The following is a 23,653-nucleotide window of genomic DNA, read 5'->3' as shown; positions in this document are numbered from 1 at the left end:
CATGGAGGAACTTTGGATTTTTAGTTGCAGGCACTGCGTTCTGAATGGCACCCAACGCACCATGGCAGTAGGCCTACCCCTGGTAATGTAGTACAATGCGTTGGAGCTCAGGATGCCACTCAAGGCCAGGGATTCCATTCCCATGTTCCTCAGGTGAAGGGACGCAGGATGTCAATATGCCCATCCAGAGAGATGTGTGCAATAAATTGAGAAACCACAGCTCGCCCTGCCGACCACCATAACCGGTGTCTCCCTGGTGGGCGGGGCGAAATGCGTCAGTGGAGGGCTTGATTTTATATATTGGAGAATCTTGGAGGAACTTTGGATTTTTAGTTGCAGGCACTGCGTTCTGAATGCCACCCAACGCACCATGGCAGTAGGCCTACCCCTGGTAATGTAGTACCATGCGTTGGAGCTCAGGATGCCACTCAAAGCCAGGGATTCCATTCCCATGTTCCTCAGGTGAAGGGACGCAGGATGTCAATATGCCCATCCAGAGCGATGTGTGCAATAAATCGAGAAACCACAGCTCCCCCTGCCAGCCACCATAATTGGTGGCTCCCTGGTGGATGGGGCGAAATGCGTCAGTGGAGGGTGTGATTGTATGGTAGAGACATGGAGGCTGAAGCTGATCCTCATACACGGGTTATGGTGGCTGGTTGGCAGAGCGTTGTTTTTTCAATTTACTGCACCATGCATTGGAGAAAAAGGGACACGTCTTACAGAGTGGCCACTCCCACTGCAAGCCTCATTTTGGCTTTCTTTTTCCAGCTATGTGTCTTTTATTCCAGTGGTACTCACATGTACTTGTTAGCCTTGCCGTCGATGCAGAAGGTGGCGAAGGCGTTTTGGGTTCCGGAGGTCACAGAACATTCCGACAGGCTGACGCTGATTTTCTGCGGCTCCAGCTGCTGCGAGCAATAGAATACGAGTTCGTCCCGCTTTACCTGCACCAGATATCTGTAGGGTCAAGCAAGAGAAATCACTTATCCAACCGCAGACCAACACGCACCAATTCTTCCCAGATTCACAATACGACCCTTGACCCCGACAAACAGACTGAGAAACAAGCGTAGGGTTCACGCTGCAATCAGAATCAGCTCCCTTAACTGAACATATGTTAACTTGGAGGGCTCGTCTCCACTGATGGAACCTGGGGGGTGGGGGGGTTGGTAAATTTTTTCCACCCCTGAAATGCCCAAAAACTAACGTGCTCAACTGCGACAGTGAAATTGATAAGCGCAAGGGGTAGGATTGTGGTGCCTGCTGTGTCCTCCGAACACCGATTGCTGTACGGGACCTCTGTGTGCGGTCCCGATCATGTGATCCCTGATTGGCCAATCAGTGATCACACAAATAGTAGTAAGCAAGATATCACTTCTGACATCATTGCTTACTACGTGTGAAATCTGTGATGATCACCGAGGTCACATGATACAGGGCTATACACAACAGCCTTGTACCATGTGACAAGCTGTGACCAATCACAGCTCACACAGTATTTCTCAATGGCTGCAAGAATGCAGCCAGAGAGAAGGAGAAATGATTGCTTTCACAGCCTTTATGGGTGTAAAAGCAATGTGTAAAAAAAAATCTTCATCACCCCCCACAAGTAGTACAGTGTCACTATGGTGACACTGTACTGGTAGGGTGACAGTATGTAAAAAAACAAAAATAAATAATAATAATATAAAAAAATAAAATAAAAATGTAAAAACATTTTTTGAAAAATTATAATTTTGGGTTTTAAACTAACTTTGCGTTATTTTTTTTTACTAAAAACATAACTGAATAAATTTTGGCCAATATTTATGAAGAAAGATTATTTATTTGCAAAATTGTATAAGAAAAACACTTTTTTTTTTCCAAATTTTGGGACTTTTTCATTTATATAGCAAAAAAATAAAAATCCCAGTAGTGAATAAATACCACCAAAATAAAGTTTTATCTGTCTCAAAAAAATGCTAAAAAATTCATATGGGTACAGTGTTGCATGACCGCGCAATTGTCATTCAAAGTGTGATAGTGCTGAAAGCTGAAAATTGGCCTGGGCAGGAAGGGGGGGAAAGTGTCCAGACTGGAAGGGGGTGAAAGTGTCCGGATGGGAAGGGGGTGAAAGTGTCCGGACTGGAAGGGGGTGAAAGTGTCCGGACTGGAAGGGGGTGAAAGTGTCCGGATGGGAAGGGGGTGAAAGTGTCCGGATGGGAAGGGGGGGAAAGTGTCCAGATGGGAAGGGGGTGAAAGTGTCCGGATGGGAAGGGGGTGAAAGTGTCCGGACTGGAAGGGGGTGAAAGTGTCCGGATGGGAAGGGGGGTGAAAGTGTCCGGATGGGAAGGGGGTGAAAGTGTCCGGACTGGAAGGGGGTGAAAGTGTCCGGATGGGAAGGGGGGTGAAAGTGTCCGGATGGGAAGGGGGTGAAAGTGTCCAGATGGGAAGGGGGTGAAAGTGTCCAGACTGGAGGTGGTGAAAGTGTCCGGATGGGAAGGGGGTGAAAGTGTCCGGATGGGAAGGGGGTGAAAGTGTCCAGACTGGAGGGGGGGAAAGTGGGGGTTAATTTTGGTGTTTCACTGTGTTCATTTCTTGCTTCTGCAGCTTTAAGCACCTGTGAGTGAATGAGGGGGTGGAGTCTCATGTCTTGGCAGGTGATTGGCTAGCTGGCTGCACAGGTGAGGGATGATTATTAGTCAGGTGGGCGTGTCTGTAGTCAGGACAGGTGAGATAGGAGTGTGTGGTGTGGAAGGTGAGGACACGGGGGGAGGACAGGTAGAGCTCAGCATAGACAATGTAGCAGTTTTGTGTATTAAATAATATCCTTCCTTGTTGTTTGTATTACTTTGTGTAGCAGAGTGCTGGAGATCCTGTTTTGTGGTGTTTGTTGGATGTGTGGAGCCGCATTGCTGGCAAGAATATCCCAATTGCCTTATAGAAAAATGGATTGTGTTTTTGCTAGTTAGGCTCCATGCTGTGTTTTTTTTTTTTTTTTAGTTAAATGCTGGTAATAGTGTTTTTAGTTATTGTTTTAACAGCGTTTATACAGTACATGTAGAAAAAAAACTGTTAGAAGTGTTTTTAGTTATGTTTAGTGTTTTTTCTGCTGTAAAAATGCTCCAAAAACTCTACAAAAACAATTTTTTTTTTATTCTTCTCCTAGATGCTGATGCTCAAAAAGCGCTAATAGTCTAAACTAGTGTTCATGGACACATAGGAGAACGTTGTTTAGCTTCTAGGGACAGGAAAAAATGCTGATAACTGCTTCTAGGAGTTTAATAGAAAAATGCTAGTGTGCGTAGAGTCTTTTAAAGATCGCTGCTTCTACTGGAGTTTGGTGTTTTTGTTTTTTTTCCTGTAGAAGCATTCACATACATGGGGGTCCAGGGGTGGACTGACAACTCATGGGGCCCCCGGGCAATAGGGGATCATGGGTCCCCTGTGTCCTTGCCCAAACTCAAAAAAGCCTATGAAAAAGGTACCAGGGGCATCTCATGGGGCCCCCTACTGACCCTGGGCCCTCGGGCAGTGCCTGAGTTTACAAATGGTCAGTCCGCCCCTGCGGGGTCTATGCACATTAGGACGATTGGAGGCATATTTTAAGCTCCACATTTAGCCCCCGGTTCACATTTGTGCGGGCCACTGTTTGTACGGGCATGAGAGCCCATTCATTTGACTCCCGTGCCCCGGGATGCGCAGGGAAGAAGTCCCGGCACATCTTCTGAAAACCCAGCCGAGGTTCCCAGTACGGTTGCGTTTTCTAGTGCTGGCGGCGTGCTGTTAGGACCAGGGGTGGGCTGACCATTTGAGCATTCGGGCATTGCCCGAGGGCCCGGGGTTAGTAGGGGGCCCCATGAGATGCCCCTGGTACCTTTTTCATAGGCTTTTTTGAGTGTGGGCAAGGACATAGAGCCCCTCTGATCCCCTATTGCCTTGGGGGCCCCGTGAGTGGTCAGTCCGTCCCTGATTAGGACTAATGGCACCTGCCTGTGGGTCTGCAATTCTCTGTGTGGGTGGTGCAGCTGCAAGGATTTTCGTGCGGATCTGCAGGGCACCACCCGCACAGATATGAACCTAGCCTTATGCAGGCCATAGATGGGTCGAAAATTGGCCGATTTTTCGGCCGAAAATAAAATCGGCCGATTTTCGGATCGTTAGTGGGCTATTTGGTCGGCCGTTTTTCGGTATTTTGGCCGTTTTTTTTTTTTTCGGTAAAGTTGGAAAAAAATCGGCCTTTTTTTTTTTTTTTTCCCGATAAAAAATCTGCGCATGAGCAGTGACTTGCAAGAGGAAGACAAAAAGAAGAGGATGAAGAGGAAGAAGTAGAATAAGAAGTAGAAGAAGAGGATGATGATGATGAAGAGGAAGAAGAAGAAGAAGAGGATGATGATGATGATGAGGAAGAAGAAGTAGAAGAAGAGGATGATGATGAGGAAGAAGTAGAAGAAGAAGAGGATGATGATGAGGAAGTAGAAGAAGAAGAGGATGATGATGAGGAAGAAGTAGAAGAAGAAGACGATGAAGATGAGGAAGAGGAAGAAGTAGAAGAAGAAGAGGATGATGAAGAGGAAGAAGTAGAAGAAGAAGAGGATGATGATGATGAAGAGGAAGAAGTAGAAGTAGAAGAGGAAGAGGAGGAGGATGATGATGAAGAGGAGGATGATGATGAAGAGGAAGAAGAAGAGGAGGATGATGATGAAGAGGAAGAAGAAGTAGTAGAAGAAGAGGAGGATGATGATGAAGAGGAAGAAGTAGTAGAAGAAGAGGAGGATGATGATGAAGAGGAAGAAGAAGAAGTAGTAGAAGAAGAAGAGGAGGATGATGATGAAGAGGAAGAAGAAGTAGAAGAAGAGGAGGATGATGATGAAGAGGAAGAAGTAGAAGAAGAGGAGGATAATGACGAAGAGGAAGAAGTAGAAGAAGAGGATGAAGATGATGAAGAGGAAGAAGTAGAAGAGGATGATGATGAGGAAGTAGAAGAAGAGGATGAAGAGGAAGAAGAAGAGGATGATGATGATGAAGAGGAAGAAGTAGTAGTAGAAGAGGATGATGATGATGAAGAGGAAGAAGATGAAGAGGAAGAAGAAGTAGTAGAAGAAGAAGAGGATGATGATGAAGAGGAAGAAGAAGTAGTAGAAGAGGATGATGATGATGAAGAAGAGGAAGAAGAAGAGGATGATGATGAAGTAGAAGAGGATGATGATGACAAAGAAGAGGATGATGATGAAGAAAAAGAAGAGGATGATGATTAAGAAGAGGATGATGATGAAGCAGGAGAAGAAGAAGGATGAAAAATTAGAGGAATTCCAGTACGGCAAAAAGTGTCCCTGCAGAGAGCTCCGCTATTTCTTTGACAGTTCCTTGACATTTACAGAGGTTGCAACATTGTATCTATTTGTTTCTGAATAAAAACATCTGTATCCTAAATGGATACAAATAGATACAATGTTGCAACCTCTGTAAATGTCAAGGAACTGTCAAAGAAATAGCGGAGGTCTCTGCAGGGACACTTTTTGCCGGCTGTAGACAGGATGAAAATCGGCTGATTTTTTTTTTTACCATTGATGGTAACGTCGGCCGCTTGAACGACCGATTTTTCGTTTTTTAAAAGAAAAATCTGCCGTTTTTCTCCCCGTCTATGGCCTGCATTAGAGGTATATTTTAAGCTCAACATTTAGAGGCAGGAAAAAAAAACCCTTCTGGTTTTTGATTGGAGCTTTCTGGCCAAAAAAAAAAAAAAAATGCCACTGTTTATGGAGTCTTAAAGTGTCTGAGTGGGATAGATGGATCCCACCAGGGGTGGACTTACCATTTGGAAACTCGGGCATTGCCCGAGGGCCTGGGGTCAGTAGGGGGCCCCATGAGATGCTCCTGGTACTTTTTCATGGGCTTTTTGGAGTTTGGGCAAGAACACAGGGTCCCCATGATCCCCTATTGCCCGGGGGACCCATGAGTTGTCAGTCTGCTCCTGATCCCATTGGAGAGATTTCACTTCCTGTCTCCTAGCCAAAACAGGAAGTGAGATGGAATCCCCGGTTGTCACCAGAACTAGTGTCCCCATTTGAAGATTTCATATATAATAATTTTTATTTTTTTTTTACATTTCTGGTGACGACCCAAAACTTTAACATTTCCATCACTCTTGGTAAAACCGTTATCAGGAAAAAAATTAGAGGGTGACTCTCCCTAATGGTGGCACAAAAAGCAATAAACACAGGGGTTCTAACCCCACTCTAAAATTAAAAAAACAAAAAACCCCTTTTTTCTATATTTTAACCCTCCCCTCTTGTTCTAGTGACAACACCATGGGACCATTTTACACTATTCTGCTGCTAATGCCATACATAATGCTGTGTCATCCATGTTGAATGGCGCTCCAATGAATAAGGCGACAGGCAGGTATTGCAGCAATAAAGTACCCATAGTGCTTTATGTTACACATATAGTGACCCCTCTTTGGATATTCTGGTGCTTTGGTAATCTATTATTTTTAAAGGGTTGCCTTTTAAGAGTAATTCTGCATTTTCACAAAACAATTATCCGTGATGCGGGGTGAGGGGTGTGCACCCAGTAATACACAGCCCTGGAGCGAGTATCTCTCATAATTTTTGCAGTGGCAGCACTGACAGACTTATTGGACAGACTTAACCTGACGGGGAATCAAATCCAACCCGTTCAACAGCTTAAAAAAAAAAAAAAGTGGCTGTACAGACACTTTAAATGCTGATGATTTGAATCCTTTCATTATTCTGCACTACTTTGATTTGTGTTTGTGGAGTCTGCGCTCATTCCAGTGACCTGCTCGCTCTGGGGCCCCATATGGAAAGGCAGCTGCATTGTCTATGGCTGCCACTCGCTCGCTGTTTTTATTAAACACTTTTTTATTTTTCTTTGTTACTGCACTTAAAAATGGTGAAGAAGTGAAAGCGTTACACAGAAATTTGTGTTCAATAAATTCTAAGAAATTCCTCCTTGCTTTCAGAAAGTAAAGTATTAAAAGGGGTCACTCACTGAAACAAAGTGTCCGTGTGCTTGTATCCTTACTGCGAGGGGTTGTGTCCTGATTCCACCAATGGGATGGTATTGGATGGAGATTATATATATATATATCTCTGCACTTTCAGCAAAACCTAGCACAGTAAAATATTTAGTGCATCTCTCTGAGGATGCTGGGGGGGTGATAATGTGTGGTTTAATGTGAAATAACAGAATAAGCATTGAGCTTCTGGTCTCTGTGCTGTCAGATCATGTGACAATTAAATAAATAAATAAATAAATATATATACAGTCAGGTCCATAAATATTGGGACATCAACATAATTTTAACATTTTTGGCTCTATACACCACCACAATGGATTTGAAATGAAATGAACAAGATGTGCTTTAACTTCAGACTGTCAGCTTTAATTTGAGGGTATTTACATCCAAATCAGGTGAACGGTGTAGGAAATACAACAGTTTGCATATGTGCCTCCCACTTGTTAAGGGACCAAAAGTAATGGGACAGAATAATAATCATAAATCAAACTTTCACTTTTTAATACTTGGTTGCAAATCCTTTGCAGTCAATGACAGCCTGAAGTGTGGAACGCATAGACATCCCCAGACGTTGGGTTTCATCCCTGGTGATGCTCTGCCAGGCCTCTACTGCAACTGTCTTCAGTTCCTGCTTGTTCTTGGGGCATTTTCCCTTCAGTTTTGTCTTCAGCAAGTGAAATGCTCAATCGGATTCAGGTCAGGTGATTGACTTGGCCATTGCAGAACATTCCACTTCTTTCCCTTAAAAACTCTTTGGTTGCTTTTGCAGTCTGCTTTGGGTCATTGTCCATCTGCACTGTGAAGCGTCCAATGAGTTGTGAAGCATTTGGCTGAATATGAGCCGATAATATTCCCGAAACACTTCACAATTCATCCGGCTGCTTCTGTCAGCAGTCACATCATCAATAAATACAAGAGAAGCAGTTCCATTTGCAGCCATACATGCCCACGCCATGACACTACCACCACCATGCTTCACTGATGAGGTGGTATGCTTAGGACCATGAGCAGTTCCTTCTCCATACTCTTCTCTTCCCATCACTCTGGTACAAGTTGATGTCGGTCTCATCTGTCCATAGGATGTTGTTCCAGAACTGTGAAGGCTTTTTTAGATGTCGTTTGGCAAACTCTAATCTGGCCTTCCTGTTTTTGAGGCTCACCAATGGTTTCCATCTTGTGGTGAACCCTCTGTATTCACTCTGGTGAAGTCTTCTCTTGATTGGTGACTTTGACACACATACACCTACCTCCTGGAGAGTGTTCTTGATCCGGCCAACTGTTGTGAAGGGTGTTTTCTTCACCAGGGAAAGAATTCTTCGCTCATCCACCACAGTTGTTTTCCGTGGTCTTCCGGGTCTTTTGGTGTTGCTGAGCTCACCGGTGCGTTCCTTCTTTTTAAGAATGTTCCAAACAGTTGTTTTGGCCACGCCTAATGTTTTTGCTATCTCTCTGATGGGTTTGTTTTTGTTTTTTCAGCCTAATGATGGCTTCACTGATAGTGACAGCTCTTTGGATCTCACCTTGAGAGTTGACAGCAACAGATTCCAAATGCAAATAGCACACTTGAAATGAACTCTGGACCTTTTATCTGCTCGTTGTAATTGGGATAATGAGGGAATAACACACACTTGGCCATGGAACAGCTGAGAAACCAATTGCCCCATTACTTTTGGTCCCTTAACAAGTGGGAGGCACATATGCAAGCTGCTATAATTCCTACACCGTTCACCTGATTTGGATGTAAATACCCTCAAATTAAAGCTGACAGTCTGCAGTTAAAGCACATCTTGTTTGTTTCATTTCAAATCCATTGTGGTGGAGTATAGAGCCAAAAATGTTAGAATTGTGTCCATGTCCCAATATTTATGGACCTGACTGTATGTGTGTATATATATATATATATATAATAGCATTGCAACTCAACATATGTTCCCCCCTCCCCTACACTTTTATCAGGGTAGCCATCAGAGCCCCATACAACAGGTTCCCCATCATGTTTAACCTTCCTCTAATGTCAGGGTCCTCATCAGAGACCCCTTCCCTTTGGTTGGGGTCCCCATCAGTGCTCCTCCCCTATTAGAGTCCTCTTCCCCTTACATTAGGGTCCCACTCAGTGCCCTTCTCCCTTATGTCAGGGGCCCCCTTCCCATCAGGTTGGGGTTCTCATCTGAGTCCTCCTCCCTCCATGTCAAGGGCTCCAATCCCTTTAAGTCAGCGATCCCAACAGAGCCTTCTTCCTTTTACAATAAGGTCTCCATCAAATCACCCTTCACCATAGATTGGGGTTCCTTTCAGAGCCCCTCTATTCAGAGTCCTCCCCCTTATTTCAAGGCCCCCCTATCAGAGCCTCCATTGTCCTTATGTAAGGGTCCCCATCAGATCCCCCTTCCCTTTAGGATAGGGGTCTCAGAGTACCCCCCTATTTGGGTCCTCATTCTCCCTAATATCTGAGCCCCCATTCTCCTTAAGTTGTGGTCCCCATCAAAACCCTTTCCCCTTATGTCAGGGACCCCAACAGAGCCCCCTTCCCCTTAGGTTGGGGTCCCTTTTAGAGTCCCCTCCCAATTTGAGTCCTCCACCATGTGAGTCTCTCACCCCCCCCCCTTTAGTCAAGGCCCCCATTTCACCTAGGTCCAAGCCCCCATCACAGCCCTCTGTCCCCTATGTCAGAGTCCTCATCAGAGCCCCCTCCTCCTTATGCCAGGGTCCACATCAGAGACCCCCTTATTGCTGTAAGCCCTACCGTGTGGTTGTGTGGGAACCTTGAGAAGTAAAAGGTCTGGACAGAGGAGGACCCATTCTCCTGTCATTGGTGGGGTATGTCATTGGTTATTAGGACACCAATGGATTTTAAAGCCTGAGCCTGAGGCTAAAATCATCTATCATCTGTGGGCATGTTTACTGATCATCCAACCCACAAGCAAACACAATGATCAATTACGATGGACCCCCCCAATGTACTCTTTCAATGCCATCATCTTGTTTAATAGGAAGATGTGCAAGAAAAAAACAGTGGAAAGCTTTCAGAAACCAGCTTGCAGCCAATCAAAATGTATCACATAAGAAGTGCATTACATGTTACAGTGTTTTGTACATCACCCCTGCTCCTGTCTCTTACTTAAGGAACCTCCCTATTTTGTGATTATCACATTACAGTAAATTCACAATCCCTAACATCTTACAAATTCGGGGACTAGTCAGGCCCTGTATGCGGTCTACCCAGCAGCACCCATCTGTTGTCTAAGCCCCTCCCATTCCCTGTCCATTAAAGTCTAAGCCCCTCCCATTTCCTGTCCATTAAAGCAAAACCGCATCTCCAAAATCAGAACTGGGTAAAGTATGAAGTATCCCCTCAAGAAGAAGGCAGTGAAAGCATTCCAAGAAGAAGAGGGTCTCCAATTCACTTTAGATCAGGGGTGTCAAACTGGCCGCCCACCAGCTGTTGCAAAACTACAAGCCCCATCATGCCTCTGCCTTTGGGAGTCATGCTTGTAACTGTCAATCTTGCAATGCCTCATGGGACTTGTAGTTTGGCAACAGCTGGAGGGCCGCCAGTTTGACACCCATCCTTTAGAGGAAACAACTGGGAATAAAGGACTGTTGAAACCATAACTGGCATTTCATTGCCAACCTTTATTGGAAGCCAGGAGGATTTTCACTCTTACTCTGATAACATGACTGCAGCGCTATCGCTACATGGATGGGACAAAATGGCTCCTCGTGGTACAGACCGAAAAAGTAGTATAGTTCCAATGAATGGAAGATCACATGATGCTGCGACTGGGGGCCATTCATGGTTAATTCATACAACCTGTGTACCCCCCCCTACCCCCCATAGGTAGCCATTTAATTCCATCTGTACAATCTCTAAAGACATTAGTGGCATGATTGAGCTACTACCAGGGGCGAACTGACAACTCATTGGGCCCCCAGGCAATAGGGGATCATGTGGCCCCTGTGTCCTTGCCCAAACTCAAAAAAGCCTATGAAAAAGGTACCAAGGGCATCTCATGGGGCCCCCTACTGACCCCGGGCCCTTGGGCAGTGCCCGAGTTTCCAAATGGTCAGTCCCCCCCTGGCTACTACAGATCACTCTACAAGACCATCCATAGGCTGCTGAATACAGGTGCACCAAATATATTGTGACGGTGTAGCGATCTGTTATGATATAGAAAGGATATTTCACCCGGGATTCTCAACAAGGCAGGTTGAGGGGCTCCGGGGGACTTGTTTGATGCAGAGGAAAGTGGCTTTTCACTTTCTTCATTTGTTTGTAAAGTCCATTTTGGGACCTGGAGCCGGGAGATTTCAAAGTGATTTGGGAGGGATGAAATCTCCAATCCTGGGACCAGGTATTGGGAATGGCCAGGAGACTGATTGGTCAGGTGTGTGTGGCTCTCTTCTAGAGTCAGGACCAGGGGTGGACTGACAACTCATGGGGCCCCCGGGCAACAGGGGATCATGGGGCCCCTGTGTCCTTGCCCAAACTCAAAAAAGCCTATGAAAAAGGTACCGGGGCATCTCATGGCGCCCCCTACTGACCCCGGGCCCTCGGGCAGTGCCCGAGTTTCCAAATGGTCAGTCCGCCCCTGGTCAGGACCAAGGTTCTGGGCTCCACCCTCCCGAGGAGTCCTTGTGGGTGCAAGGGAACAGCCACAAGTGTGCATGGTGGCACAGCATAGTCTGAGAGCAGACAGAGCCCAAGCCTGTGGGCTGGAGAAGCAGGAGTGCTGGGAAGGGGCGCTAACCCAGGTGCAGAGTGTTGCACATGAATGGTCAACAGGACCGAGGCATGAAGCCTGAGCAGTGGTGCTGCTAAAGAGAGCCAGGAGGCAAAATATTTGTTTTCATTTGTATTGATGGTGGATACCCCTGCGTGGGAAACATATTGTGTGGAACTTTTCCTTTAAATAAAATTGGGCTAAAACGCCCCGTAAAAGAGGGAAGCGAGTGACTGTGTGCTTTAAAAGATTCTATCCTTGATTCGAGTTCTCACAATATATAAATACACATTCTTATTTGCCCAACGTTGACCCCCTGTATACTGTCAGTGCCTTGACCCTAAGTCATAAACTAGCCATCGTATACAATGCAGTTCTACTCAATGGCCGGCATTCCCTAGCTTCAAATTGGCCTCCTGGGAAGTGAGCCACAACCTTTGATTCAGGTACCAACACCACACACCGCCATGCCACCACATTTCCTCCTCTGCCAAATAATGGCCAGCAGGCTATAAATATTGACGCGTTTCGCTCTTAAGATGCAGAACTTTCTCAAAGAACTCTTTTCTGATCATGAAACGCGTCACATTTGTTACCTACTGGCCGTGATTTAATAAAGAAATAAAACTGGTGGCATCTCTGTATCCGGTGTTGCCCGTTTCACGTTTGTCAGAGGTTTTGGTGTAAGCAAAGTGCAGCACGCCACGGCATGTGAAAAGCATCTCCTGGATTTCAACAAGTTTGTAATATTAAGTTACTAGGCCTGTTGGGCTTGAAGCACATCTCCGGTTATTATTTTGTGTTCAAGATGTATCGTTATTACGTTTTAAAGAAGAAAGATGTAATGTTATTAAAAAAGATGTATCGTTCTTAAAGCAACACTGTAGCAGCAAACACAATGGATCAGGCAGGCCTGCCGTTCACAATGTAAAAAGAAAAAAAAATTACATTTGCAAATTGGTGAATTGTAACCTGACTTGAGTGTTTACCATTTGGCAGCATTCACTGGCCGTGAAGGAGGCACCCGGGGAGTGCAGAGAAACAACACCAGAAGCCCCAGGCTGCATATTTTGGGACAGCTGCTGGTTGATGGTCTCCACCCTACGAGACGCCAAGTAGGTCACTTCTTTTATCTACATATCTGTTCTGCAGCCAAGTGGGTTGGTCAAATATTTGAAATTATTCTATAAGGTCAAAATGCAACAGCCGCCAGCAACAAATCTCTAGAAAGTTCTTTTTTTTTTGCATTTTGACAAAGGGACTTGGGGGAGATTTAGGCTCTGCTTCTACTGGTACGACTTATCATGCGACCCTGGACACATAAAGTGGCATGACACAATGGGCAAGTCACAACCCATTGATTTCAATGGTACCCGTTCAATTCAATGCAACTTAAAGGTTCACGTTTTTAGTGAAAAATAATAAATGCACATATTTTTTTTTTGCAGGTAAAAAAATTTGAATTTATTATTTTTATCTGCAGGAGCCTGAAAAGCATTGTGCCAGGGATCAGCAGATTGTTGGTGCCATTCATGTCTCCTGCAGACTTGTCAGAATATCTGCCTGCCGTATGGGATGTACGGGATGGATTGGATGGATGGAAAGTATAGGGTGTACGGAATTTATGTGAAATACAGGGTGTACAGGATGTAGGGGATGTATGGGAAGTACGGGATGTGCAGGGTATATGGGAATTACAGGATGTATGGGGGTGTACAGGATGTATGGGGTGTATGGGTTGTAGGGGATGTAGTATGGAAATTACGGAATGTATGGGAAGTACGGGGTGTAAGGGAAATATGGGATGTATGGAGTGTACAGGATGTACGTGGTGTATGGGAAGTACAGGGTGTATGGGGAGTATGGGATGTACGGAGTTTACGGAATGTATGGGAAGTAAGGGATGTACAGAATGTATGGCAAGTATGGGGTGTATGGGAAATATGGGATGTATGGGAAGTACGGGATATACAGGGTGTATGGGAAGTAAGGGATGTATGGGAAGTACGGGGTGTAAGGGAAATATGGGAAGTAAGGGATTTATGAGAAGTATGGGATGTATGGGAAGTACGGGATGTATGGGAAGTACGAGATGTATGGGAAGTAAGGGATTTATGAGAAGTATAGGGTGTATGGGAAATATGGGATGTAAGGGAAGTACGGGATATACAGGGTGTATGGGAAGTAAGGGATGTATGGGAAGTACGGGGTGTAAGGGAAATATGGGAAGTAAGGGATGTATGGGAAGTACGGGGTGTAAGGGAAATATGGGAAGTAAGGGATTTATGAGAAGTATGGGGTGTATGGGAAGTACGAGATGTATGGGAAGTACGGGGTGTATGGGAAGTAAGGGATTTATGAGAAGTACGAGATGTATGGGAAGTACAAGATGTATGGGAAGTACGGGATGTATGGGGTGTATGGGAAGTACGGGATGTATGGGATGTACGGGATGTATGGGAACTACGGGATGTACGGGATGTATGGGAAGTACGGGATGTATGGGAAGTATGGGATGTATGGGAAGTACGAGATGTATGGGAAGTACGAGATGTATGGGAAGTACGAGATGTATGGGATGTATGGGAAGTACGGGATGTATGGGAAGTACGAGATGTATGGGAAGTACGAGATGTATGGGAAGTACGGGGTGTATGGGATGTATGGGAAGTATGGGATGTATGGGAAGTACGAGATGTATGGGAAGTACGGGATGTATGCGAAGTACGAGATGTATGGGAAGTATGAGATGTATGGGAAGTACGGGATGTATGGGAAGTACGAGATGTATGGGAAGTACGAGATGTATGGGAAGTACGGGGTGTATGGGATGTATGGGATGTATGGGAAGTACGAGATGTATGGGAAGTACGGGATGTATGGGAAGTACGAGATGTATGGGAAGTACGAGATGTATGGGAAGTACGGGATGTATGGGAAGTACGGGATGTATGGGAAGTACGAGATGTATGGGAAGTACGGGGTGTATGGGATGTATGGGAAGTACGGGGTGTATGGGATGTACGGGGTGTATGGGAAGTACGGGATGTATGGGAAGTACGAGATGTATGGGAAGTACGGGATGTATGGGAAGTACGAGATGTATGGGAAGTACGAGATGTATGGGAAGTACGGGATGTATGGGAAGTACGAGGTGTATGGGAAGTACGGGCTGTATGGGAAGTACGAGATGTATGGGAAGTACGAGATGTATGGGAAGTACGGGGTGTATGGGATGTATGGGAAGTACGGGATGTATGGGAAGTACGAGGTGTATGGGAAGTACGAGGTGTATGGGAAGTACGGGCTGTATGGGAAGTACGAGATGTATGGGAAGTACGAGATGTATGGGAAGTACGAGGTGTATGGGAAGTACGGGCTGTATGGGAAGTACGAGATGTATGGGAAGTACGAGGTGTATGGGAAGTACGGGCTGTATGGGAAGTACGAGATGTATGGGAAGTACGAGATGTATGGGAAGTACGGGGTGTATGGGATGTATGGGAAGTACGAGGTGTATGGGAAGTACGAGGTGTATGGGAAGTACGAGGTGTATGGGAAGTACGGGCTGTATGGGAAGTACGAGATGTATGGGAAGTACGAGGTGTATGGGAAGTACGGGCTGTATGGGAAGTACGAGATGTATGGGAAGTACGAGGTGTATGGGAAGTACGGGCTGTATGGGAAGTACGAGATGTATGGGAAGTACGAGATGTATGGGAAGTACGAGATGTATGGGAAGTACGGGGTGTATGGGATGTATGGGAAGTACGGGATGTATGGGAAGTACGGGATGTATGGGAAGTACGAGGTGTATGGGAAGTACGGGCTGTATGGGAAGTACGAGATGTATGGGAAGTACGAGATGTATGGGAAGTACGAGATGTATGGGAAGTACGAGATGTATGGGAAGTACGGGGTGTATGGGATGTATGGGAAGTACGAGATGTATGGGAAGTACGAGATGTATGGGAAGTACGGGGTGTATGGGAAGTACGAGATGTATGGGAAGTACGAGATGTATGGGAAGTACGGGGTGTATGGGATGTATGGGAAGTACGGAATGTATGGGAAGTACGAGGTGTATGGGAAGTACGAGGTGTATGGGAAGTACGGGGTGTATGGGATGTATGGGAAGTACGGGATGTATGGGAAGTACGGGATGTATGAGGAAGCATATATGCTGACAGGAAAAATGAATGAACTACCACGGCAAAAAATTCCCGCATTGGTTTTTGTTTTGTTTTTTCAGATTCCTTTTCTGTGCAATGAAAAAAAAAATTAAATAACAATAAAACACAAATAAGAAAAAAAAATTCTTGAAGTGAAATGAGGAGGTTTTTTGAAGGTAATTTTCCAGCAAATAAGCAGACATTATAGAAGAATCCTGTTCTAGTTTATCGCGGTGAGTGATGGTTTCTGATTGGCTGTTATGGCGTTCTGCTTCTTGCTGTGACTCATAAGTGTTGATTTACTAAAACTGGAGAGAGCAGAAAGTGGTGCAGCTCTGCAGAGAAACCAATCGGCTTCCAGGTTTTATTGTCAAAGCGTAATTGAACAAACTGAAGTCAGAAGCGGATTGGCTGCCATGCTCATCTGCACCGGATTCTCAGCGCCCGTTTTAGTAACCCCCCCCCCCCCCACCAGTGTGACATGAAAGGGATACAAGTACCGAGCGATTGGCTTACCATAATGATTTATTGTGTGTTTGTTCCATCGAATCTTCTGACAATGTGGAAGGCTGAGGTGTTGTGTTAGTCAGGGTGGAAAATGATTTTCTATAAATATTGTGGCTTTGGTTGCAGGGAACCTTTGTGAAGTGGCTGTCAGATCCTGTCATTGTAATAACACTGGAGAGCTGTGAGGCTAAACAGAATGTTCCGGCATCGGGAAGGATGTACAGAGGATATAGGATGATTGTTATTACAAGGAATCCCTGGTATTGGATATCCTGCTCTGAAAGGGGTTCAGAAATTGCAAATAAATTTGATGCCCTCAAGCTTTAAGTCATAACGACATTTACCCGGCAACAGTCCTGTCAATGGAGGATTTCTATAGAAATAATGTCACCATTCCCAAATATATAGATAGGCTGCATTCTCAGTGATGTTACCACTCTCTAGTGAATGGATAGGCGGCACTCTCAGTGATGTCACCGCTCTCTAGTGAATGGATAGGCTGCACTCTCAGTGATGTCACCGCTCTCTAGTGAATGGATAGGCTGCACTCTCAGTGATGTCACCGCTCTCTAGTGAATGGATAGGCTGCATTCTCAGTGATGTCACCATTCCCAAATATATAGATAGGCGGCACTCTCAGTGATGTCACCACTCTCTAGTGAATGGATAGGCGGCACTCTAAGTGATGTCACCGCTCTCTAGTGAATGGATAGGCGGCACTCTAAGTGATGTCACCACTCTCTAGTGAATGGATAGGCGGCACTCTCAGTGATGTCACCGCTCTCTAGTGAATGGATAGGCTGCACTCTCAGTGATGTCACCGCTCTCTAGTGAATGGATAGGCTGCATTCTCAGTGATGTCACCATTCCCAAATATATAGATAGGCGGCACTCTCAGTGATGTCACCGGTCTCTAGTGATTGGATAGGCGGCACTCTCAGTGATGTCACCGGTCTCTAGTGATTGGATAGGTGGCACTCTCAGTGATGTCACCACTCTCTAGTGAATGGATAGGCTGCATTCTCAGTGATGTCACCGCTCTCTAGTGAATGGATAGGCTGCATTCTCAGTGATGTCACCGCTCTCTAGTGAATGGATGGGCTGCATTCTCAGTGATGTCACCGCTCTCTAGTGAATGGATGGGCTGCATTCTCAGTGAGGTCACCGCTCTCTAGTGAATGAATAGGCTGTATGCTCAATTAAGTCCCTGCTCTCTAGTGAATGACAGCCCATATTCTCAGTGATGTCCCTGCTCTCTAGTGAATGACAGCCCATATTCTCAGTGATGTCCCTGCTCTCTAGTGAATGACAGCCCATATTCTCAGTGATGTCCCTGCTCTCTAGTGAATGACAGCCCATATTCTCAGTGATGTCCCTGCTCTCTAGTGAATGGATGGGCTGCATTCTCAGTGATGTCCCTGCTCTCTAGTGAATGACAGCCCATATTCTCAGTGATGTCCCTGCTCTCTAGTGAATGACAGCCCATATTCTCAGTGATATGACTGTTTTTGAATATATGACTATGGTGTATCTTCAGTGATGAATTTATCATTTACGTCTATTTAATTTTTTTTTTTTTAACACATTTTTTGCATTCTCCTATTTTGCTTTATGAAGTTTGTGAGATGTCGGAGCCTCATTGAGCCCTGCATTCTGCAGCTGTGTGCCCTGTATGACAATGGGCCAAAATAACAAAATGTAATCTTTCAATTAGAAGTCTCATTGCCTCATTACATATGCTGTTCTTCCTATAACCACGCTCTGCTCTGGAAGTTCTCGGTTGCTGTACAATATGATGAGATAATTCCATGTCCTGTCTACAGGGAACAATTAGAAGTGGTTTTAATTATTTCTATTTTTACTGTCCATTAGGGAGACCAAAATGAAAGGCTTTTTTTGTGTGCTGGGAACCACAAGGTCACAATCCCAGCCCTGCATGTTTAATTAGTCTATACTATCTCCGCTATTGTTAATTGAGTGATAAATGTAACATGTGCAACTTTGGTGGTGATTCTGTAAAGTCATTAATTCACAGACCGTTTTTCGCCCAGAGAAACAAAAACTTGATGAATATTTTATGCCGCTGTTTTCATTCTAAGAATGAGATTTGTCCCCCGAGCCGTAATCAGAACTTGTTTTACCATCGGTAATTACACATCATCAATGTCCAGCCAACCTAAACTGAATGTGACGGGAGGAGATCGCCCAACACCGTGTGCCGGAGTCATGAAATCGCATTGTTTTCAGGAAAAAATGTGTTTTGCTGTTAAATTGTTATTTCTGGGTCTGACTACACCTACCTTTCTAATTCCAACTGGCATTTTGTCTGTACAGAGAGAACCGCGCAATCAATCTCTTCCTTCCACACAAACATTGTTACTTTTCTGATTTTCTATACACCTTCTCTTTTGTTTTCTTTCCTCTTTTTTTCCTTTCTGTTCCCTTATCTTTCTTTAGTTTTTCCTATTTCCCCTTTTCTTTAATTTTTCTTTCTCCTTTCATTCCCTTTCCCTTCCTTTTTTCCTCTTCCTTTTTTCATTTTTCACATCTGTAACTTTTTATCTGTATCTATCCTCTTCATGCCTTTCTTTTTTCATATCTGTACCTTTTATATGTACCTATCCTCTTCATTCCTTTCTGTTTTCTTTCCTCTTTCCTTTCTGCTTTCCTTTCCTTACCTCCCTTTTGCTTTCTTTTTCCTTTTCTTTCCTTTTGCTTTTCCTCATCTTTCCTTGCCTTTTTCCTCTTCTTTTTTTCTTCTTTTTTTTTCCTTTTCCTCTGCCTCTTCCTTTTCCTTCTCCTTTTTCTCTCTTCTCCATTTCCTTTTCCCTTCCCTTTCCTCTTCATTTTCTCTTCTCTTTTCCAACCTTACCTCCCTTTCCCCTTTCCTTTCCTTGCCTTTCTATTTTTACTTCTCTGTTTGCTTGCCTTACCTTCCTTTTCTTTCCATTCCATTTCATTTTCCTTTTTTGTTTCTTTTTTCTTTCTTACCTCCATTTCCTTTCCCTACCTCCATTTTTGCTTCCCCTTTCCTCTTTTTAGTTTCTGTCTTCCTTTCCCTTCCTCCTTCTCTCTCTCTCTTTCTACTTTCTCCTCTCTTTTCCTTTTCTTTATTTTTTTTTGTTCCTTTCCTTTCTCTTTCTCTTTTTTTTCCTTTCCTTACCTTCCTGTCCTTTACTTTTTCTTTTCGTTTTTTCCTCTCTTTTCTTTCCCCTGTCCTTTTCTTTTTCTTCTTCTTTCCTTTGCTTTTTTCTCTTTCCTCTCCCTTACATTTCCCTTCCACCCCCCTCCTTTTCTTTCTTTTTTGGTTCCTTTTCTTTTCCTTATATTATCACCCTTATGCCTTTAACTTTCCTTTCCCTTCCTTTACATTTAATGCTTTGCATTCTCTTCTTTTTCTTCTCTTTCTCTCCTTTCCTTTTTCTCTTTGTTTCTCTTTCCTTTTCCTACTTCCTTTTCTCCTTACCTTTCCCCTCCTCTCCTTTTACACTCTTTTTCTCTCTTCTCCTTTCCTTTCTTTTTTTTTGTTGCTTTTTTTCCTTTCCCTTTCCCACTCTTTTTCTTTCCCTCCCTCCCTTCCTCCCTCCCTTCATTCCTCCCTCCCTCCCTTCATTCCTCCCTCCCTCCCTTCATTCCTCCCTCTCTTCATTCCTCCCTCTCTTCATTCCTCCCTCTCTTCATCCCTCCCTCCCTCCCTCCCTCCCTTCATTCCTCCTTCCCTCCCTTCATTCCTCCCTCCCTCCCTTCATTCCTCCCTCCCTTCATTCCTCCCTCCCTCCCTTCATTCCTCCCTTCCTTCCTCCCTTCCTTCCTTCCTTCATTCCTCCCTCCCTTCCTTCCTTCCTTCCTCCCTTCCTCCCTCCCTCCCTCCCTCCCTCCCTTTCTTCCCTCTCTCCCTTCCTTCTTCCCTCCCTTCCTTCTTCCCTCCCTTCCTCCCTTCCTGCCTCCCTCCCTTCCTTCTTTCCTTCCTCCCTCCCTTCTTTCCTTCCTCCCTCCATTTCTTCCTCCCTCCCTTTCTTGCTCCCTCCCTCCATTCCTCCCTCCCTCCCTCCATTCCTCCCTTCTTTTCTTCCTCCCTCCCTTCCTTCCTCCCTCCTTCCCTTTCCTTCCTCCCTCCCTCCTTCCCTTCCCTTTCCTTCCTCCTTCCTCCTCCCTTCCCTCCCTCCTTCCCTTCCTTCCTCCCTTCCTTCCTCCCTTCCTTCCTCCCTCCTTCTCTCCTTCCCTTCCTTCCTCCCTCCTTCCCTCCCTTCCTCCCTCCTTCCCTCCCTCCTTCCCTTCCTTCCTCCCTCCTTCCCTTCCTTCCTCCCTCCTTCCCTTCCTTCCTCCCTCCTTCCCTCCTTCTCTTCCTTCCTCCATCCTTCCTCCCTCCCTTTTCCCTCCTTCCTTCCTTTCCTTTCCTCCCTTTCCTTCCTCCTTCCTTTCCTTCCTTCCCTCCCTCCTTTCCTTCCTTCCTCCATCCTTTCCTTCCTTCCTCCTTCCTTCCTCCATCCTTCCCTCCTATGCTTTTCTTTCCTACTTTCTTTTCATACCATACTTTGCTTTCCTCCTTTTCTACTTTTTCTGTTTTATTTTTATTTTTACTTGGATTCATTTTAAGGTTCCTGTAAGATCAGGGTACCAGTAGCTCATGGACCATGCTCTGTGCCAGTAAATGGGCTCCCGAAACTCTCAGGATTTGTTACGGCTACAAATCTGACGGTAGCTACACGGACACGTAGTGATGTGACACTGGAAGGAGCTAAACAGCAGTAACTCGCAGTCATTGTAACACAGGGTTAGTTAAGCGCTTTGTTGGTTCAGAAAGCCTTTATCTCCCAGGGATAATGTGTTTGTATTATTATATTATGCAGAATCCAGCAGGAAGATGGAGAATGGCTGGGGGCAGAAACATTGCTGTAAATTATAGAGGAGCATTGTCTTTACCCTCAGGTGATAAGTGGCTCACCAGACTCCACGTGTAACTGAAATATACTTTTTTTGGTGGATTGGCCCCTTGTCCTATGTGCAAATTAGAATGTAGATGTCTTCCATACTTCACCCATCTGTCAGTCGGTTCATCATAAAGCTCCAGCAGTCCATCAAGGATGACATCTGAATATTCGTTCTTCTTGATAAATGACTTTATGATAGATGTGTTGCCATTACTCCGTGCTTGCAGAATTTCATTCATAATCCCAAGGATCTGAATCAAAACAGAATATGTCATATTTAGTTTAGAAATTGTAAATTAAAGCAGTTAAAAGTCCAGTCCTTAGAAAACTGTTATCTTGGTTATAGCTAGACATTGGTAGGGTCAGTCACCTGATAACACCTAATCCTCCCTTCTAACCAAACCCTAAAAATTAATCCTCCACTCTACTCAAACCCTAACACCTAATCCTCCCCTTTACTGGAACCCTAACACCTAATCCTCCCCTCTACTCAAACCCTAACACCTAATCCTCCCCTCTACTCAAACCCTAACACCTAATCCTCCCCTCTACTCAAACCCTAACACCTAATCCTCCCCTCTACTCAAACCCTAACACCTAATCCTCCCCTCTACTCAAACCCTAACACCTAATCCTCCCCTCTACTCAAACCCTAACACCTAATCCTCCCCTCTACTCAAACCCTAACACCTAATCCTCCCCTCTACTCAAACCCTAACACCTAATCCTCCCCTCTACTCAAACCCTAACACCTAATCCTCCCCTCTACTCAAACCCAAACACCTAATCCTCCCCTCTACTCAAACCCTAACACCTAATCCTCCCCTCTACTCAAACCCTAACACCTAATCCTCCCCTCTACTCAAACCCAAACACCTAATCCTCCCCTCTACTCAAACCCTAACACCTAATCCTCCCCTCTACTCAAACCCTAACACCTAATCCTCCGCTTTACGGGAACCCTAGCACTTAATCCTCCACTCTACTCAAATCCTAACACTTAATCCTCTTCTTTACTCAAACCCTAACATCTAATCCTCCACTCTACTCAAACCCTAACACCTAATCCTTCACTCTACTCAAACCCTAACACCTAATCCTTCACTCTACTCAAACCCTAAAACTTAATCCTCCCCTCTACTCAAACCCTAACACCTAATCTTCCCCTCTACTCAAACCCTAACACCTAATCATCCCCTCTACTCAAACCCTAACACCTAATCCTCCCCTCTACTCAAACCCTAACACCTAATCCTCCGCTCTACTCAAACCCTAACACCTAATCTTCCCCTCTACTCAAACCCTAACACCTAATCTTCCCCTCTACTCAAACCCTAACACCTAATCATCCCCTCTACTCAAACCCTAACACCTAATCCTCCCCTCTACTCAAACCCTAACACCTAATCCTCCCCTCTACTCAAACCCTAACACCTAATCATCCCCTCTACTCAAACCCTAACACCTAATCCTCTTCTCAAACCCTAACACCTAATCCTCTGCTCTTCTCAAGCCCTAACACTTAATCCTCCCCGCTGCTCAAACCCTAACACCTAATCCTCCGCTCTACTCAAACCCTAACACCTAATCCTCCCCTCTACTCAAACCCTAACACCTAATCCTCCCCTCTACTCAAACCCTAACACCTAATCATCCCCTCTACTCAAACCCTAACACCTAATCCTCCCCTCTACTCAAACCCTAACACTTCTCTTTACCTGAGCCCTTACACCTAATCCTCCCTTTTACTCAATCCCATACATTTAATCCTCCTCACCACTCAAACCCTAACACTTAATTTCCCCTGTATACAAACCCTAAAATTTAATCCTCCCCCTGCTCAAACCTTAGAATTTAATCCTTACTTTAATAAAACTTTAAATGTAATCCTCCCCCTCGTTAATTCCTAACACTTAATCTTCCCTTCTGAATCAAACCTTAAAACTTAATTCTCCTCTCTACTCAGACACTTACATAGAATCCTTCCTTCTACTTAAACACTTACACTAAATCCATTTTCTTCCCAAACCCTAATACTCAATCTTTCCTTCTATTTAACCCCATTCATTTAGTCTTCCCCACCACTCAAACCCTAACACCTATTCCTCCCCTCTATACAAACCCTAACGCTTACATTGGTTCTAAAGGCTTTCCCTGGATTAAGGTAAAACAAAGTCCCTATATTTGTATTGGTCCCTCACCCCCCTCTGTATACTTACCTGAGCCTGATTTTGATCCATTGTTCTAGCCATCTGCAGTGGTTCTCTCCTCGGTTTCTGCTCACAGAGACAGCAG

The 23,653-nt window shown here is 44.9% G+C and overlaps 1 protein-coding gene across 1 annotated transcript in view; it reads right to left on the bottom strand.

The window, feature by feature from the left end:
- LOC149432926 (uncharacterized) overlaps nt 1-23,653 on the bottom strand; it is a 123,695-nt gene that overhangs the window by 77,559 nt on the left and 22,483 nt on the right. The window contains exons 5-6 of the mRNA XM_089664801.1: nt 21,461-21,609; nt 802-960 (exon numbers count right to left, since the gene is read on the bottom strand). Of these exons, the coding sequence (XP_089520927.1) occupies nt 802-960; nt 21,461-21,609 (308 nt within the window). The remainder of the gene's footprint in view (nt 1-801; nt 961-21,460; nt 21,610-23,653) is intronic.

Source organism: Staurois parvus, unplaced genomic scaffold (assembly GCF_062004578.1).
Source record: "Staurois parvus isolate SC_StPar_1 unplaced genomic scaffold, SC_StPar_1.0 ptg002046l, whole genome shotgun sequence".
Classification (NCBI taxonomy): Eukaryota; Metazoa; Chordata; class Amphibia; order Anura; family Ranidae; genus Staurois; species Staurois parvus.
The sequence above is the reverse complement of the archived record's forward strand: the minus strand, read 5'-3'. Positions and strand labels throughout refer to the sequence as shown.